General features: G+C 34.1%; 1 protein-coding gene across 4 annotated transcripts; it reads left to right on the top strand.

The window, feature by feature from the left end:
- LOC105178312 (tetratricopeptide repeat (TPR)-containing protein) lies at window positions 1–12,753 on the top strand. 4 transcript variants are annotated; one of them, XM_011101792.3, is made up of 19 exons: window positions 1–282; window positions 625–1,021; window positions 1,177–1,279; window positions 1,513–1,620; window positions 2,288–2,469; window positions 3,593–3,788; window positions 4,865–5,122; window positions 6,905–7,051; window positions 7,180–7,258; window positions 7,442–7,555; window positions 7,628–7,797; window positions 8,858–8,976; window positions 9,523–9,646; window positions 9,763–9,831; window positions 10,709–10,835; window positions 10,996–11,110; window positions 11,764–11,951; window positions 12,062–12,174; window positions 12,389–12,753. In XM_011101792.3, exons 2-19 carry the CDS (start codon window positions 651–653, stop codon window positions 12,653–12,655), a joined length of 2,850 nt encoding a protein of 949 aa, XP_011100094.1. In that variant the 5' UTR covers window positions 1–282; window positions 625–650; the 3' UTR covers window positions 12,656–12,753. The 4 variants fall into 4 exon arrangements, with proteins under 4 accessions (XP_011100094.1, XP_011100087.1, XP_011100078.1 ...); XM_011101785.3 differs by having other exon boundaries at window positions 1–287; XM_011101776.3 differs by having other exon boundaries at window positions 1–316.
- The last annotated feature ends 5,795 nt before the right edge of the window (window positions 12,754–18,548 follow it).

Genomic DNA, 18,548 nt, shown 5'->3' with positions numbered 1-18,548 from the left:
AAGTTTACGTAATTAAACAGCCTTTCTCCAGTTTCTTATCGTAGGAATTTGGATGGAGGAATGATTAAAAATCCAGGACTTTTTGCAAAATTAATTGAAATTTGTCGCATAATTTGAATCTTTCCACACACAACTTCGTCCTTCTTCACCGAAATAGACTTCCCGCGTCCGGTCTCCCGCCGTCGGCCGCCTGTGTCCCTCCGGTTCTCTTCCCCGCCGCCTCCTTCAGCTGTCAGCCGACAGCCGCAAGCATTTCTGCTGGCCAGTCGTGTCCTGCCACCAGTTGCGTGAGTAAAGATTGTATAATTTGTATCTGGTACGTCTTATTCATTACTCACTTTGAGCTCGAAGTGGAGCCTTAGGATGTAGGCTATGGAGAGTATGAGAAAGTTGAGAGCATATTCTTAATCTCTATGGTTGAAGGAATGTCTTGATGTGTCCAAGAGGGTTTAAGAATGTTTCTTGGGGTAGGATTCTCCAAAGGAAATAAAAAAAAAAAAGAAGAAAAATCACATAGCCAGAACAAAATAGATAAGTGATTTGTATGGGCGAAGGAGTGCTGGCATAGTACAAGAAAGTTTGATTTTTTATGTGTTGTGATAATTCCAGTCCCTATATTTGCAGGTAGTGAGTCAGTGACGTTAGCAATAATGGGCGAACATGGGGGTGCAACTCCCACACCGGATGCCAACCCTAGTAATAACTATGTAATTCCTGGAGCGACGGTGGAATTTGATGCAGTTGAACATCCTCAGGAATTAGAACTTGAATCAGAACTGAATTTGGGAGAGGGTGAAAAGCATGAAGAAGATGGAGATAATAGTGAGGTCTCTGAAGAAGGAGACACAGACGGAGAAGAAGCAGAATATAGATTCCAATTCCAAGGGGAAATGGACCCTTTATCATTTGCAGAGGAAGAAGATGCCTCTGGGCTGCTGCCTTACGAGCGATTCGAGCGGATAGAGCAGCATTATGAGGTCTTGGCTTCCAAGAAGCGCCCTGCTCTTGAGGCCTGTACGAGGTTTGCTTTACTTCACCTGATTTGCTTATAATTCAGTATATTGTTAGATTTTTGCTGTCCATGGAGGACAACTACTTGTTTTCTTTGCTTATTTGGCTTTCTTACATAGTCATGCTTCTTCTTCTAATACATTATCCCTTGGATGGGGATTGCAGTGAACTGCCCACTAAGAAGTTAAGGCAGGAGGAGATGCTTGGAGCAAGCTTTGAAGAAATAATGGAGATCATGAACTATGGGATGAGGAAAAAGTCGAGGAAGGTATGCACTTGCTTTCTCTTTTAGTATAAGTGTATAAACTGATATTGTCATCTATTCTGCTCCACTTCTAGATTACAGGAGAGTTTGGTTTTATACAGCTGTTTCTTCTATCTTAAGACTGTTCTCAAATATTTGGTCCTTGCGTATTTATCTGCGCTTTGTTCTTGTTACCATTTCCATAAAAAGACACATTTAAACAGTGTGATGTTTTATGCTGATTGTTATAAAATCAGAGCAAGCAAAGAGGGAGGAGAAAGGGATCAAAGAAAAAGGCTAATCCTGAAGTGACTCGAAAACTTGGTGATGCGACACTTCATTATGCACATGGTCGGTTTGAGGAGGTATGTATTGGCCCGCATGCCTCGTACTCTACTATATTCATCTTAGATTTCATCAAGAAATGTTTGCTCTTTGCCAAGTTCTCATCTTTCTATCAATCTAAAAGTCTTTCTTTATGTTATTTGTCCTCAAGTACCTTCTGCCAGTAAAAAGAATGGAACGTTTTATTGTATGCTGTAACTTGTTCACGCTTTCTAAGACATGGAAAATTAATTTCCCTGTTGGGCAGTATCATAAGAGTGAGATCGCTGTGATGTGGAATCTTGATTTCTGTACTTTCAAGGCTATGTTACATCAAGTAAATTGATTTTGGATCATTGAAAGAGACAGAAGTACAATTTGCTGTGTACCAAATTCTGGATTGATCATACCACTTCTTGATTCTCCAGGTTTTAATCTTGTAATTTTTCTAAGATACAAAATTATTGTTTCCGTGTTGGTGGACTGCTCCTCCGCTTGTCTTTTGTAATTGATTAGTAACTAATCTATTGCAATCATGTTTTTTGAAAGTATTTTTGTAGGAGACATCAGATGCCATGCTGCATCAAATACATTGCCTTTTTATTCTCATAACTAATGCACGTTTGCCTTCATACTGTGAAACTATGGCCTGCATCTTTCCAATGTACTCATCGATCTTTGTGTCTACTTATTGCATATGTGATTCAGGCCATCGGTTTGTTGAATGAAGTAATTCTCCTTGCTCCAAACCTGTCTGATCCATATCATACACTTGCACTAATTTATACGGCGATGAATGAAGAGAAGAGAGCCTTGAATTTCTACATGATTGCTGCACATTTGACTCCAAAGGACGCCTCTTTGTGGAAACTTCTAGTAACCCGATCAATGTAAGATGTCATCATGTAGTTTGATCTCTCCTTCTTTCAGATGTATTATCAACTAAATTTGCATTCTCTGTGTTTAGCTTAGTTGAAAGCAATTCACATCTGTCTCATTCTATATCCCCATTTTGTTCTTCCTTTGTACCATTGCCTTGTTGTTTGTCCGGTTGTTCTCAATCCAACCAAGAATCCACAACGGATTTAACGAAGTCCTAATGAATGTGTTTGAGGTAAGGTGCGTGGATTCTCTTCTTATACTTATATTTGGTGACTTGATTTTCTATTAGTTTGTCAGGATTTGAATAGCTATTATTTAATAAAATCTCTCATCATATTTCCCCATTAAGCGATAATTTCTCTGTTCACCATTAACAACATGCTTCAAATCAAGTTCTTGTGCAAGTGATTGAATCTCAAATTTACCATATACACAGTTAACAATGGTGAATGGGTTATATGCCTTGGGCTGTTAATCCTAAGAGATTTGTGATCCAAGATCAACTTTTTTAGCTTGATAGTTTTGCAGGATGTCTTATTGGATATGGCTTGCATTCTTTAGCATAAGATGTTGATAACTACTCAATGGATTAGTAGATCTAGGTGTGGTATTGATTAAGTAGGGCTTCCAGGGTTGATAAAATGAGATGGGTCCCCTGACTCATATAACAATTTGCTAGCTCAGCTGTCTATCCCTTGCTTCATCCTAGGTTAGATCATCTCTCATATCCGAGATTATTGATGCAATATGATTCTGTTACTAGTTTCGCTGGCCATGATTATTTGCACTTCTTCTTCAGCTGCTTCTGAGGTCGTTAAATGTGATAGAACTGACTTTTGATGACAATTTTCTAGGTCAACTGTGTATCTCTAATTCATCCTAGGGTCCCAGTGCTGATAAAAATGAGCTTTATTGTTCTACTGATTGAACAATTTGCTAGCTCACTGTCTATCCTCAAATGCATTCATGTTGGATAATCTATCATCCCCGAGATTCATTTTAACATCAAACTGATGCAATATGCCCCTTTACTAGTTTCTCATGTATTGCTTTGCCTTTTCTATTAGCTGCTGTAAAGGTTGTTAGACGCAAGATTGAATTGACTTTTGAATCCCGTGTTATCCTGTGCAGAGAGCAAGGGGACAAAAGGCAGGCAAACTACTGTCTTAATAAAGCAATAATAGCAGATCCAGAAGATATTGGTCTTCGGTTTCATCGTGCTTCTCTCTACATTGAGCTCGGAGAGTATAAAAAAGCTGCTGATTCTTATGAGCAAATCTCCCGTCTCCGTCCAGATAATGTTGAAGTGCTGAGTAAAGCTACACAGGTTAACTTTTATTCTTAATGTTTTTTTGACCATAAATTTCGTAAGGAGTCTTAGGCATTAGGCTATATTTGACCTTTGCAGTAACTTCTCATTAGGCCTGCTCATCAGTTTTCAGTTTGCTGCTGGTGCTGGCGCTGAGTTATGATTTTCAACTTCTTTTTAAATATTTTCTTATTGCTTGCATGCCCTTGAAAAACCAAAAACATTTAAATCTGTCCTAGTGATAGCAGAATAGAGGGGCTTGTCAGTTGAGGTGGCATGATGAACATGGCCATAATGATCACCGCTTATTGCCATGCATAACATGAATGACCTTTGCAGTAACTTTTCATTGGACAATCTGAAGTCGCATGTTCCTTAATCATGTATTGGTTGCTTACTGTTAGCATGGTTTTCCTTTTAGAGACTGACTTTCTCCAGCTGTCACTGCTAATATTTCAGTCTTTCAGTAGCCATAGCATGACAGGTCGAGCATCCATTAACATTTCGCAATCATCAACTGTATATTGTTAAATTACAAGGGCTGAGTTAATTAAGAAGGATTTTTACATTTGTGGTTTATCTTTATTATTGGGCAATGGACTGGAGTGGGAATCGAGGATCAGTATAGCTCTCCCTGAACCAAAAGCAATTGTGATTGATGATTGACAAGTGTGGATGATGCTTCTTTTGGTCTCAATTATTTATCTCCCTTCGTTGAATATTCTATTTACCTTTTCTTGGTTGCCAACAGCATCAATAAAACTGTGAAACACGCATGCAAATTCACTATAGAAAATGCTTTTCTATGACTCTGGAAAGCATATGCTGCTCAGTAAGATTTTGATGCAAGAACCACAGTACCTTCACTGATGCCTAAGATAAAATAGATGGCCAAATGTTGATTTGCAATTGACATGGTGAAAATGTCAGAAATGAATTCAGAGAAAGTAAATGTCAACATACTCATTCAGCATGCCTATGAAGATGGCAGATTTTATTCTCTAGTCATGTGTTCTCATCTATCTTTTATTTCGGTGTATATATATGTATATATCTTGCTTTTGTTGAACTTAGTTTCTTACTTTTGTTTGTAGCTTTATAGAAAATGTGGGCAACATGAGAGAGCTGTCTGTATGCTGGAGGACAATCTCAGGAATCATGTAAATGATGCTAATTTAAGTGTGGTTGATCTCTTAGCCTCTATACTGATGGAAATCAATGCATATGCCAAAGCTCTTGATCATATAGAGCACGCACAGCAGGTCTACTCTACTGGACAAGAGATTCCGCTGTGTTTAACTATAAAAGCTGGAGTATGTCATGTACATCTTGGACATCTGGAGAAAGCAGAGGTCTGTCTACGTCTGTATTACTAATTGCTAAACAAGTCTTGGTTCATGTTTCTCGTACTATCCTTAAGTAAGGCTGGAAATTTTTTTCTCTATGACTCTTTAAATGAGATTCAGTTAGTTGCTATGATTCTTTGGATGTGCATAGAGGTACCTATTCAAGCAGTTGATTTGGTCAAAACTCTAGATGCATCTGTTTATGTTGTCAATACCTGTGGTGTCTTGATATGCGTTTGGGGATATGTGTTAAACTTGTTTTAATATTTGCTTTTTGGTCTTAGCGGTTACGTGGAATTTCATACACCTCCATGTGAACAAAACAGTAAACAAATGCAGATGAAGATGAGAGTAAAATATAGGAAGAAATTGGCGGTAAAGGATGAACAGATATGAGAGAGAAAAATAATATAGGTGCTTGTTATATTTATGCCTTTGAACGATTGAGCCTCTACAAAACTAGATTAGATTCCTAAACGTCTTTGTTTGTTCTTCAACTAGGCATGTCCATTGAAGGTCTAGTGGCCATAACTGATATATTGGAATCAAACTTATCATGTCCAAGGTGAGAGAAATAGACTTTTAAACTAGTTAGTGGTTGTGCTTTCTTATTTACGATCTTGAGGTACCAATTTGTTTCTGGAATCTGTGAGTGATAAGCTAGTTTCTCTTTTAATGCATGAGAAAAAGATTTATTGGCTTTGATTCTGTGTACAGTAATTTCCGCACTTTTTCTTGTTGGTCTTGTCTTGACTGACAGGAGATGTATACTTGTTTGTTTTGTTGATGCAAAATAAACCTAATATAGTGGAAACTTATGTGATCTAATAGGTTCTGAGAATATCCCTAGTTGAAATGGACTGCTGGGCATCCCTGCTTGTACTTTTGCGGTTCTTCTCATGTCAAATGAACTTTACAGACTTGTATTACGCCTTCTTCACATGAACAAAACCCAAATATTCACTGTTAAAGAGTCTCTTCTTCTATGGCTAAAAGGACTTCTGTATCGTTTTGCTTTATAACTCATATTACATATTTGAAGATTCAAAGACAATTGCAATGATATTTGGTTGACAGTATTTTATAGGTTGGCAGTAAATAATGTTTTTATCAAGTAAAATCCTTTGATGATGGAGAAACATCACCTCCCAATCTATAGATTTTTTAGGTTATGAGTGAGCTTCTTACTTCGGTCTTATCTGGTGATGCTCTTGCTAATCTCAAGTAGCACTGTTTTAGATTGATGTGGCTAACCTCCATATTCTTTGGTTTTTTTATCTGTTTGCTTCTTTGCTAGATCTCTTTGTTTTTGTGAGTAGTGAAAGTTGTAATTCCTTCTTAAAATCATGCTGTGAACTGCATACTCGTCTCTCCTGCCTCTCTCTGGTTTTCTAGAACGCCACAGGTTCATATGCCACATGTGCCTGGGATGTCAACTAGATTAGAATTATTTTGTTTTCTTTCTATTTGTTTTTTGTACAATTTAAACTAGTATTAATATTACTTGTTTAATGAATACGTACTTCTGCATTAGATGTTCATAACCCGTTGCATCAATTGAAACAGCTTATGTTCAATATTTTTCATTTGAGTAGCATGAGGACTGAGTTTGTTTGTTATCTTTATCACCTACTGGAATAAGTTGGAACATTTAATACATCCGAAGTTCATCAATGTATCATTTAAATGAAAGCCTTACATATCTTGTCCTCATATAGCTTGTTTTAATTTTTCTGTTTTGGAACTTTTTGTGGCTTTTGGTTTCAACTTATTTGCTATCTTCCGCAGGCTCACTTCAATGCTTTAAAACCAGAGAATGCATCTAATCATCCTGACTTAGTCATTGATGTTGCGGACTCATTGGTGAATGTTGGGCAGTATGAATCCGCATTAAAATACTACGTGATGTTAGAGGAAGATGCAAATAAGTACAATGTGAGAAAATTTAATTAGTATGTTGATTTCATTTTCTTCCAATGAATGGGGCACAGCAGCATACTTTTCTAGCACTAGAACACAACTAGCAATTGACCTTCTCATATTCATTTTCTACCTATCTTTAGGGCTATCTACACTTGAAAATTGCAAGGTGTTATGCTTCTCTGACGAAAAGAGCACAAGCTATTGAATATTATTACAAAGGTAAATAAAGGATACGGAAGAGTATGTTACCTTGAAATTGTAGTGTGAATAAAGTTGTTTAGTTTGACTTTGATGTCTTTTATTATTTCCCTTGAGTTGTTTCTGTGCTTTATCTTGTAAACCTTTCTTATCTCATTTTACAATAATCACCTGATATGTCTGACCATCTTTATTTCTTGGCAGCTGTGGAAAAACTTAATGACAGTGTTGATGCTCGGTTAACATTATCGTCTCTTCTTCTTGAAGAAGATAGAGATGATGAAGCCATTTCCATGCTATCTCCTCCACTAGCATCTGGTATCCTCGTGCTTGTTAAATTGCTTGAACATATCCTTGTGCTGTTTGTAACTTTCTGTATTTTGTCCTCAGAGGCAGCTCTTGATACAGAATCCGATATGTCTAAATTATGGTGGCGTAATGGGAAAATAAAGTTAAAGCTTTCCCAAATTTATAAAGCCAAAGGATCATTTGAGGCTTATGCAGATGTATTGTTTCCCATAATTCATGAGACATTATTTATCGAGACAGTCCAGCAAAAGGTAATTTGATGCCGCTCCCCCTTCTGTGTTTTCTTTCTCCACCCTTCATTCCCTATGTCTCCCCAATCTACTTGTTGAATAATATGTAACCTGAATGAAAACTTCTGAGGTGAATATGATGGTTTCTTCTTTTCTTTTTTCCCCCTCTTTTCCTTGAAACAAACTTTTATCCATAGAGATGAAAGGTGTGAATAGTACAAGATAAGATAAACTTGGAAAGCAATTCTTTCAGTTTATACTGCAGAATGTGCAACCTTGATCATTAATTGGTTATACTGCTCTGGCGTACTGGCAATGGGAAGCATGATATCCTATCACTGAAACTCTGCCATGACACAGCTTGGTTCCCAAAATTATTTTACTTCTTTTTTATTTGAAAAAAGAGAAACTCTGCCATGACGCATCTTGCTTTCCAAAATGATGTTTCTTCTTTTTTAAATCAAAACCCAAGTAATCTCCACTATTGACTTATATAACGTCCATTTATGTATTAAAGTTACCAATTCTGCAAAAAAGTCTCAGCTCTAAAGCAAAATTAAGTTCAAGATGATTTTTATGTCTCAGTACTCAATGTACAAATAGAGGAGGCCTCTTGGATGATGAGTTGAGAGAATGATTCTGGAGTTTCTGATTAGGAAAATGAGGGGAGAGTGATCTGCAGAAGTAGAAAGAAGCGCAGTCAAAAAGGTGTTTCTGCAATTTATTGTAGAAGGATGAAACAAATACCTGAAGAATCTTCAAGTGTTAACTGGTTGTAGTTTCGTTTGTTTCTGTTTCATGTATCCAGCAAAAATTTTCCTGTTTCACCATCGTTTTAGTTTCTGTCATTCCATATGCTCATTTTTGTCCCCTGATGTTGATGATGAAGATTGATCATCTTGTTTATTTTCTAGCTGTGCAATGAAAAGAATCCATAAAAAGTTAATCGATATGGGTGTCGAAATTCAAAGCTCATGTTGATTTGTGACACCTTAGTTTATACACTTTAGCAACTTTTGTAACAATGTTCATTATTTCAATGTCTGCTCTGACTTTTCAAATCTTCTACTCGTCAATCCAGGTTAAAGCCCGTAAACGGCTGTCTAGAGGTGTTCTTTCAGAAAGGGTGAAAGTGCTGGACGATCATCAAACTGACAATGTATTTCATGGATTTAGGCCTGTCGCTTCATCTGCTGATCTGTGAGTACTTTATGTACTGCCCACTTTTGACATTCAGATTTCTGAAATCTTGAATAGGTGATACTTTGGCAAATGACTTTTCTCATCCAATTCAATTAAGCTTTTATTTGTTTGGGTGGGAATATATCCACTTAAGAAATCTAATTAAAGATTTTAGATTTGGCTAGAATTGAATCCATCTTCGAGATATGCACATGGTGTAATGTATACATATCTCTATGCTCATTTTCGTATCTAAATGATATGGGTGGATTACACTACGCCTTGTAGTAAGTATTGTGCATATTCGAGTAATAAAGTTACCTATCTAGTATGGAGTAAATCTTTTTAATTTTCATTGAGGAGTTTAATTTTATAGTACAAATATATGTTGTTCTTGTACGTACTTTAATGATTATAGATACTTTGGGCATTCATTTGGTAAAACCAAACCAAATTGAGCCTAGAATTTGGTACCGGAAATTCGGTGTGTGAAAATGCCATATTGAGTTCTGAACAGAATAAGTTGGTTTGTTGCATGACTTCACCTTCCATCTCGTGGAACAGGTCTAAAGCTTCCAGAGCAAAGAGGTTGCTCCAGAAGAAGGCTGCAGTGAGGGAAGCAAAAAGAGCGGCAGCACTGGCTGCTGGAATTGATTGGAAGAGTGATGATTCAGATGATGAATCTCCAGTAAGGAATAAAAATTATGATCTGCATTTAAGTGAAAAATTCTTATTGTGCTGGGCACAGGATTTGACTGGATCATCCTGTTTTCCACTTTTATGCTGACATAATAACTCATGCAGCAAGTCTTCCGCGAGCCTCCTTTGCCGGATCTTCTAAAAGAAGAGGGAAATCATGACATGATAGTAGATGTGAGTTACTGGATTGCATGCCCACTGTTCTCTCTTGTGTTGTTTGCTGTCCGTGCATGTGTGTCTGTGTGGTATTATTTCCCTTTTAACAGTAAGATTAGAAATCACGTGTAAAAACTTACAGAAATATTGGCTGAAGAAGAGAATCCAATGCGGATTAGACAATCATGGACTTTTCCCCATGATTTGTATACTAATTTAATTCAAGTCGAGAGAACAAGACACTGGATTCGAAGTTATTTATTCCTATTTCCTGGTGACCCAGTTGAACTCTCAGCTAGAAGTTTGCTCATTGGCCTGCTAGTGATATTAATTATGTTCTGTCATATGATAAATAAACAACCAAAAAAAGAGAAAGGAACAAATCAATCCATGATGCAATCAAGAAGGTCTGCGTCATCACAAGGTATAGAAGTTTGCCACTTATTTTTCCTTACAACTCAACGACATAGAAGCCAAATGGTATTCCGCCAAACAATTTGCAGATAAAATGGATGTTTATTTTTGTTGGGCAGGGCGGGGGGGGGGGGGGGGGGAGGGGAAGAGAAAGAAGGAAAGAACTGTTCTGAATCAACAAAGTTCATTTTGTGAAGGAGTACCAAACAGATCACCCATTTTGCTTTTTATAGAAGAGATCTAGTAAAGGTCATTATATTGTAGTTAAATATTAGATTTCTAATAGAATAAAGTTTCGAGTAATTTAACCCATGCTATGTCTGGTAAGTAATATCTTTATTATGTTTCTGAGCCGATTTTTCCGTGTGGCTAAGCACAAGTGGAACTTTTTATTTCTAGCGTCATCTGTGTCTTGCGTTTATTGATTTGCGATTCATTTCTTAATGTTCCTTACCAAAATAAACTTTGATACGATCCATAGTTATGCAAGTCATTATCCTCATTGCGGAGGTATTGGGATGCGTTAGAAATCATCAATCTCAGCCTGAAGCTAGAATGCAACACATTGTCTGTTCAGAGGAAGGAGGAGCTTCGTACTCTTGGAGCTCGTAAGTTTTAATACTTGAGAACATTTCTAGGTTCTCCTTTGTCCCCTTCGTCAGTTCAATGCAATTTGTAGTCAATTTAACCTTCTTGTGTTTGTGGGATGGACTGTGTATTGATAGGTGTAAGAAGGCCTAAAGCATTTCATGTCTTTTTAACTTGTAGAAATAGCATATAATATTTCTGATCCTGCACATGGGTGGGATTGCGTGCGCTACATTGTTAGTCGGCATCCCTACAGCTTTTCTGCCTGGAATTGCTACTACAAAGGAATATTGAGGTACTGATGCTGCTATTAACTGTTGTCAATTTTTCTCTTCTTATTTATGTACATCATAGTGTCTAATGTTGTTCTATAAAATCTGACATTTAAAGTTAAGAGGATGTTTCTTTGCATTATGTGCTGATGTTATTGGGCGAACTTGGATCAAATTTAACTGACAAATTGAAGATAGTATAGGATTATATTCCATCCATTGTTCATAATGCACTGAGTAACTGTTGCATTCAGCACGATTGTTTATACTGAGGTGAGGGAAACATCCCCCAACACACACACACAGTCGCACACAGAGAAGAGACAGAGAAAGAGAAGAAAGAAAGACAACAAAATTGGTATCGGTAAAAGGTTGTTTGGAGTTTTCTTGGATAAGGTATTATAATAAGACAAATGCCACCAGATAGAACGATAAGAACCACTGCCTGATTTAACCACTAAGAAGATGAATACAAACTTGGCTGTGAAAAACCATTACTCGGCTGTGAAAAGCTATCAAGTAACTTTCACACGGTTATGTTCTGTATGAACAGTGTTGATGACTTTGTTCCTGCACTTCCTAAGCCAAAGAACACACAGTTTGTAGTCCTCATGCCTATGCTCGCTATGGCTTTTCACCTGTTTTGCTTCCTTAAGCTGTTTCTTTTCAACTGCAGAAACAATCGAATCGCGAAGCACAACAAGTTCCTTCATAACATGAGAGTGAAGCACAAAGATTCTGTACCACCAATCCTCATTTCTGCACATCAGTTTACCATGATTAGTCAGCATCAAGCAGCTGCTCGGGAATATTTAGAAGCCCATAAACTGATGCCTGACAATCCCTTCATAAACCTTTGTGCCGGTATGCGTCTTTACCTTGTAAAATTGAAGATTAAAACTGGGAAGAAAAATGTTATTCCTTGTGCTTGCTGGAGAAAATCTAAATGAAATGCTTCCCTTATATTTTTTCAGGAACCGCCTTGATAAACTTAGCGCTTGGCCACAGACTTCAAAACAAGCACCAGACTCTATTACAAGGGCTTGCTTTCCTCTATAACAACTCCCGACTTTGCGGAGACAGCCAGGTTTTGTTCTATTTAGAATCATTGTGTGTGCATATTTGTTTATATACCCGCAAACTGCAGTACTGTAGCATCAGTTTTCACTCAATAATTCAGCATTTAACTGGGGTTCCATTCTCACAACTGCTTGCGAAGAGAATACGTTCTTCAATATCATGCGCTCAACTTCAACTTGTGTACAATATCAGCTGAAAGCAACCGTCAAATCTTGTTGCAGGAGGCATTATATAACATTGCTCGGGCATACCATCATGTCGGTCTGGTTTCTTTGGCTGCTACGTACTACGAAAAGGTATTGGCGATTCGCGAGAAGGATTATCCGATCCCGGTACTCCCAAATGAGAATCAGGATCATGTGGATGATAAGAAGCCGGGCTACTGTGATCTTCGTCGAGAAGCAGCTTACAATCTGCACTTAATCTATAAGAAGAGTGGGGCACTTGATCTTGCCAGGCAGGTCTTGAAAGATCATGTTGTCTTGTGATACATTCAAATATGTATATTCATCTCCTGCGGATGCACATGTATAGAATTCTGTTAATCCCAACCCTTCTTTATATTCTAATTATTATATATTTTTTATATTCTATTAGAAAAAATATATTTAGATCTTCAACATAATAATAATAATAATTTTACAATTAAATTAAGTTTTGAGATGTACATTATCATGTACTAAGCACTGTTAACACATTACATAGACCAAATCAAGTAATTCTATATGTTAAAATTTGAAATATGCAATTCCTTTCAACTATCCAAAAATTATTTACCCTGTCAAGGTTCGTTAATATGAATTATCTACTTGTACAAATTTAAGGTTTACACGACAACAATATAGAATTATTCAAGTGAATAAATATATCATGAACATTTAATTGGATAAATAGAATTTAAAGGTGGTATTTCCATATAATATTATATATTTAATCATTAATTCCTTTTCATTTGAAGTTGTCTAGAATTAATCTCTAAACATAAGTTTGGAACCTTTCTTTGCATATTAGATCAATGTTTTCTATAATTTTTTTCTTTACTTTAGCTTTTGAATACTTTAAATTTCATTTGTTTCAATGATTTATGATTTGTGAGATATAATTCAAAACAATATTAACTTTCTTTAACCAAATTGAAAATAAGTGTATAACTTATTACATAATAATTCAATTTTATCTATATGTTTTTCTATGATAATTTCAATAAAGAAATATGATAAATCAAGTTACAAATATATATATTAGAAAGAATCAACAAACAAATTATTAATTATTTTGATCTTTCTTTTCCTTTTATCATTTATTTTCTACATCTTATATTCATTGGTTAGCCTAATCAAGACAAAATATGAAAAGAAAATTTAATTGCATAAAATAATTACCTTTCTTAGTTTTACGTCATTTTCTCAATCTAGATATTTAAAAAATGAGAAAATCACCATTATTTCGTTTGAAAACATTGATGATTAATCTTTTTATGTTCTTTTACCTTCTATTGAAATTTTAGAAATAATTAATTTCTCAATTTCTATATAATATAAATTTTTTATCCGTGTATTTGTTTTACTTATTAAATATGATGTTAATATTTTTTATTTATTTTTAATTCTTATGCCGACTATCTTTAGAGTTATTTATAGTGATATTCTCCTGTAGTAATCTCATTAATTAATTTTGTATTTTATCATGTTGTTCATGAAATTATGGAAACATGTTTTAAACATAATGATGTGTATCGGAGCCCAACAGCATCACAAGGGTCGAGGGATCTTTAAGAGAATTTTAAAATTAATGGAGGACTAGTCTGTAAAATAGTGATTAACAACACTCTAATGCTTAAATTAATTCTTTATTGAATAAATGAAGAAAAAATTTGAAGTAATGTGGGAACAATGTTGAAATATGATGATGAGGTGATTTAATTCATGTAAGTGCAAAAAGTGAGCAAAAAATAGCTTAAAAATCAAGAGAAAATGAGAGCGAGAGTGTGAGAAAATGTGTTACCAAAATGACTGCAATAAAGTTCCAGTTATAAGCAACAGTAAAGCAAGATCTGAAAGGTGGTCAAGGTGAATCATATGCCATTTTTAAGTAGCACGATTGTGATTTGGACTTATCTAGACAAAGATATGACCATATTACTGAGTCTTTGCTAGTCTGCCTAAGAATTTGAAAATATATTTCCTGTTGCTTAAGAGTTAATTTTAGTCGGATTATTTAGAGTTAGTTGGAGATCTTTTAGTATAATGTATCTCAAGATGTTTGGAACCTGTATGATGTGCCGTCCCTACTGTATACTCACTAACTTCACTGGATTAAGCTTGCTTCTTGGGTATGCCATGTTAGAAGGATAGAGCATGCTATGGGTTTAACACCTTTGTTCATGGGCCAGTAAGGCCTAAGCTGTTGGATTGCTCAGTGGGAGCTTACTTCCTTAGTATTGGACTTTAGAAAAATAATTGATGCAGGTCTCATCACTCCGAAGGGTGGGCACGAGTTGGATACTTTGAGTTTTTGGGTCGGGTACCCGATTATGTCGGATAGTATATTTTGGTACCCGACACAAACTCAATAAAATTAGGTACCCAAGATTAGATACCTGATTTTTTCCTTTTTCTTTTTTTAAAATTTATATGTGAAGAAAAATAAGGCAATCAAATATCTATGTAAAAGGAGTTTTTCGCCAATTTTATACTTATAAATTATAATTTCTAGCAGGGTATGACTTTATTTTAAAATATTATACAAAAATTTTAATGTATATTATGACATCAATTTTTTAATATTAAAAAATAGTATAACATCACAATTAATTCAAAATTGATATACAAAATAATCTACTTTGTAATATAAATAACTTGATAAGTAGATCAATCAACTCATATAGCATTCTCTTTTTAATTTTACTATTTTCCTAGCAACAATAAATGATTCTATTTTCTTTTTATTTTTAACCGAATTGAGTATTTTTCTCTACCTGATAACCGACCCAATTTATTCAAAATCGGGTTTGGGTAACCAAAAACTAAAAAAATATAAGAATTACCTGACCTGATCTACCAGAACCTGTTCAGATAGGGTCGTGACCAAAACAACCTAATCCAAATACCCATCCCTAATCTAATCCCCCTCCCCACCCCCCGCTCTAGTAGTGCAAGACTTGAATTGGACTATTGGAGTAGAAAAAACTATTCCTACTATGCTAAAGATCCTCTTAAAGCATTTTTCCAACTGTGTCAATTTAGTAGGAGAAATCCCGTTGAGCTGCCTAAGTTTGTCCTACTGTGCTATTGCAAGAAAACACCGTGTTGGGCTATATAAGCATAACCAGTTGTGCTGGATGTATTTGTTTTTCCCGCGTATGCAGGGGAACCTATGCAAATCTCAAAAGAAGCAAGTGATCGACTATATTAGGATAAGGTAAAAACTGTCAATAGGCGGGGGCTCTGTGCTCTTTGATTAGGCGATTACCACACTACAAGGTTGAAGGATTTTCAAAGAAAATTCTAAGATCAACAGAGACTAACCCTACAAAATAAAGGTTAGCACTCTGATGCTTAAGTCAATAATGATTTTACTGAAAAAAAGTAAAGAGAACTTGAATTAGAGTAAGAATAATGATGTAGAATAATGATAAAATGTATATATTAATATGAAGTGCAAAATATAGACTCAAAATAACCTAAAACTCCGAGAATTGGTTACTTGTAGATTCCCAACTCATTTGTCATTAATCTACTTGGAATCACCTGGAGATTTTTTAGGATAATATGTCTCAATATGTTGGCAAGCTATACGACGTGTCTTTCCAGTTGTATGATAACGTGCCCGGATGGAATGAACCTATCTTTTGGGCCTGTTAGTTTAGTAGAGTAGGAGGTAGGCCTATGGACCTTTCTTCCCTCCTGAAGATCCAGCTAAGCTTGATTCTAACTGGGCCATCCTGCCTTACTGATGGGCTTGGTCCAATAATTTCAACAGGCATCAGAAATAAAATTTTAATTTTTTCCGGAGCTGCGCGAATCAGGAAAAAAATAATTTGGTTTGGGTTTTTCTTTTTATTTTTTAATTCTTATGCTAACTATCACTAAAATTGTTTATAATGTAATTTTCTTGTATTAATCTCTTTTCTTTATATACATTTTAGTCCTCATATTGGTTGAAAATAATATAAATAAAAAAATAATATTTTACGGAATGAATTGAATGAAATAAGCACAAAAATAATTTATTAACTTTATTACATTAAAGTCGAATTAAAAATATACAGAAATTAAATTACTTATTATTGAAAATAATGTAGTAGTTTTATAGACCGAGTAACCACTGCATTAAACATTCCAAAAAATAGACTTATTTAATTTATAAAATAAGCTTTGGAAAATATTATTTTATTTTATAATAATATTATAAAGACAATTAATTATGAAATAAGTTATTCTAAGTTAGTCCACCCCTCCGCCGTTGTGGCATATTGTTTCTATGGATATATAATAAATAACTTTTATATTTTAATTTATATTATAAATAAGAATAAAATATACAAATCAACACATCACATCTCAAAAATAAATTTAATAAGTTCGACTTTATTTTGACATATTAAATTTATACTATCTCCGATGACTTGTTTAGTTAGTAAATTTGAAAGCAATAAATATCTAATAATTATTTACATTTTAATTTAATTGAGTTTACATGCCCAATCCTTATTAAGCACATATTGACTTATATATTAATCAAATTTAATTCGAACGCACAGATTTGAATATGGGTATTTAATTAAACTCAGTTCACATATTTAACGTACAATGATCTCGTATTTTGTACGTAGTACTTATGTGCATATAATTAAATATATATAATAAAAATTTTAAATTAAAAGTACATCAAATGATTAATATAGATAAAAGTATAGGATAAATATGATAATAGATTGACGATTAAAAAATTATGTGAACCATTAAAAATAAATAAATAATTATATTAATACAAATATTTAACTTTTTTTATAATTGATATTTCAAGATTTAATTTAGTGTGCGAATTTTTTTATCCAAACAAAATATCTCAAAATATTTGGCTTAATGCATATACATTTTGTCGATTATTATTTATATCGCATACATCAATTTCTTAAAATACGAAAAATGTTCTTATGTATTTCTAACTATTTTTACTCAAATTCTTCTTTTGTCTATATAACCATATTATTTATCTATACTAATATGATACGTTTACTCACAAACGACTTTTTTAAAATAGTGATATCGATTTTTTTTTGTGTTGATAATATTACTAAATTATTTTATTTTATTTAATTTTTTAAATATGTTGTGTTAGTTTATATATTTTATTCTTATTATAATATATTTAAAGCATAAATAATTATTTATTATATGAATGCAGGGACAGCGTGCCATAACGGCTAGTTTTGGAAAAGGAAAGTGTCCACAATTCTTTTTTTTTAAAATGAAAACAATGAACTATTATTGATTGCATACATTTATTATAATTATTAATTTAAATATTTATATCTAACAACAACCGATAATTATAACCACCAAACATTAATAAGCAATATCAGATAATTATATTTAATCAACATCTACTATTAAAAATTTGTCTGATCTGCAATAGGTTAATTTGTAATGAGTTAATAGCACATAAAAGTGAATTTTCATTAGATTGTTTAGCTAATATCAATAAATTCAGTGAATTTTGACTAACGGAGGAATCTATTTGTTAGATAAAAACAAATACCAGAGATATTAAATATAATTTTCTAATTTATAAAAAATTTATGTATAATTATATCAAATATCATGAAAAGCAATGTAATTATCTCTTATTATTATTATTTTTGGGTTCACATTTTAGGTCCATAAAAGGATAAAAACCATAGTTGACTAGGACTTGATAAAATTAGACCTAAATACTTAAAAAATATGAATTAAATTAATACCAAAATCTGTCTGCGATAGACCTAAATAGAAAAAAATTAATAGTGTGATTGGCTGCACATTTTATTTTAAAATTAATGCCTAAATAAAAAAAAATAATAATGTAATCCAACTCAAATTCCAAATTAGCCCACTAATTATGATTATCATTGCTATTAGGGAAATGTGTTCTGTGCCAACTTTGCTCACATGCGCGAGTAAAAAAGTATCTCCACTCTCGAGTATCTGGTATCCACCTGTTACTTTACACCAAAGCATCTGCAAATAACACGGCGCGTTGTAAAAGTAGCGAGTAAGAGATTAAGTTAAACCGACGTCGTAAGAATGTTTTTTTTTTTTTTTTCCCGTTTAGTTTTCGTGTAAAAAAGTAAAAGGGAAAAAGGGGAATCGTAAATATATATATATATATATCATATTA

This window comes from Sesamum indicum, linkage group LG2, assembly GCF_026168435.1.
Source record: "Sesamum indicum cultivar Baizhima isolate 11 linkage group LG2, ASM2616843v1, whole genome shotgun sequence".
Classification (NCBI taxonomy): domain Eukaryota; kingdom Viridiplantae; phylum Streptophyta; class Magnoliopsida; order Lamiales; family Pedaliaceae; genus Sesamum; species Sesamum indicum.
Note: the sequence above shows the minus strand (reverse complement) of the source record. Positions and strands in the feature narration are given on the sequence as shown.

Coding starts and splice junctions, on each gene's coding strand:
- LOC105178312 (XM_011101792.3), top strand. CDS start 651: ATGGGCGAACATGGGGGTGCAACTCCCACACCGGATGCCAACCCTAGT. Junction 7,798..8,857: donor TCGAGACAGTCCAGCAAAAG/GTAATTTGATGC, acceptor TCGTCAATCCAG/GTTAAAGCCCGTAAACGGCT. Junction 12,175..12,388: donor GACTTTGCGGAGACAGCCAG/GTTTTGTTCTAT, acceptor ATCTTGTTGCAG/GAGGCATTATATAACATTGC.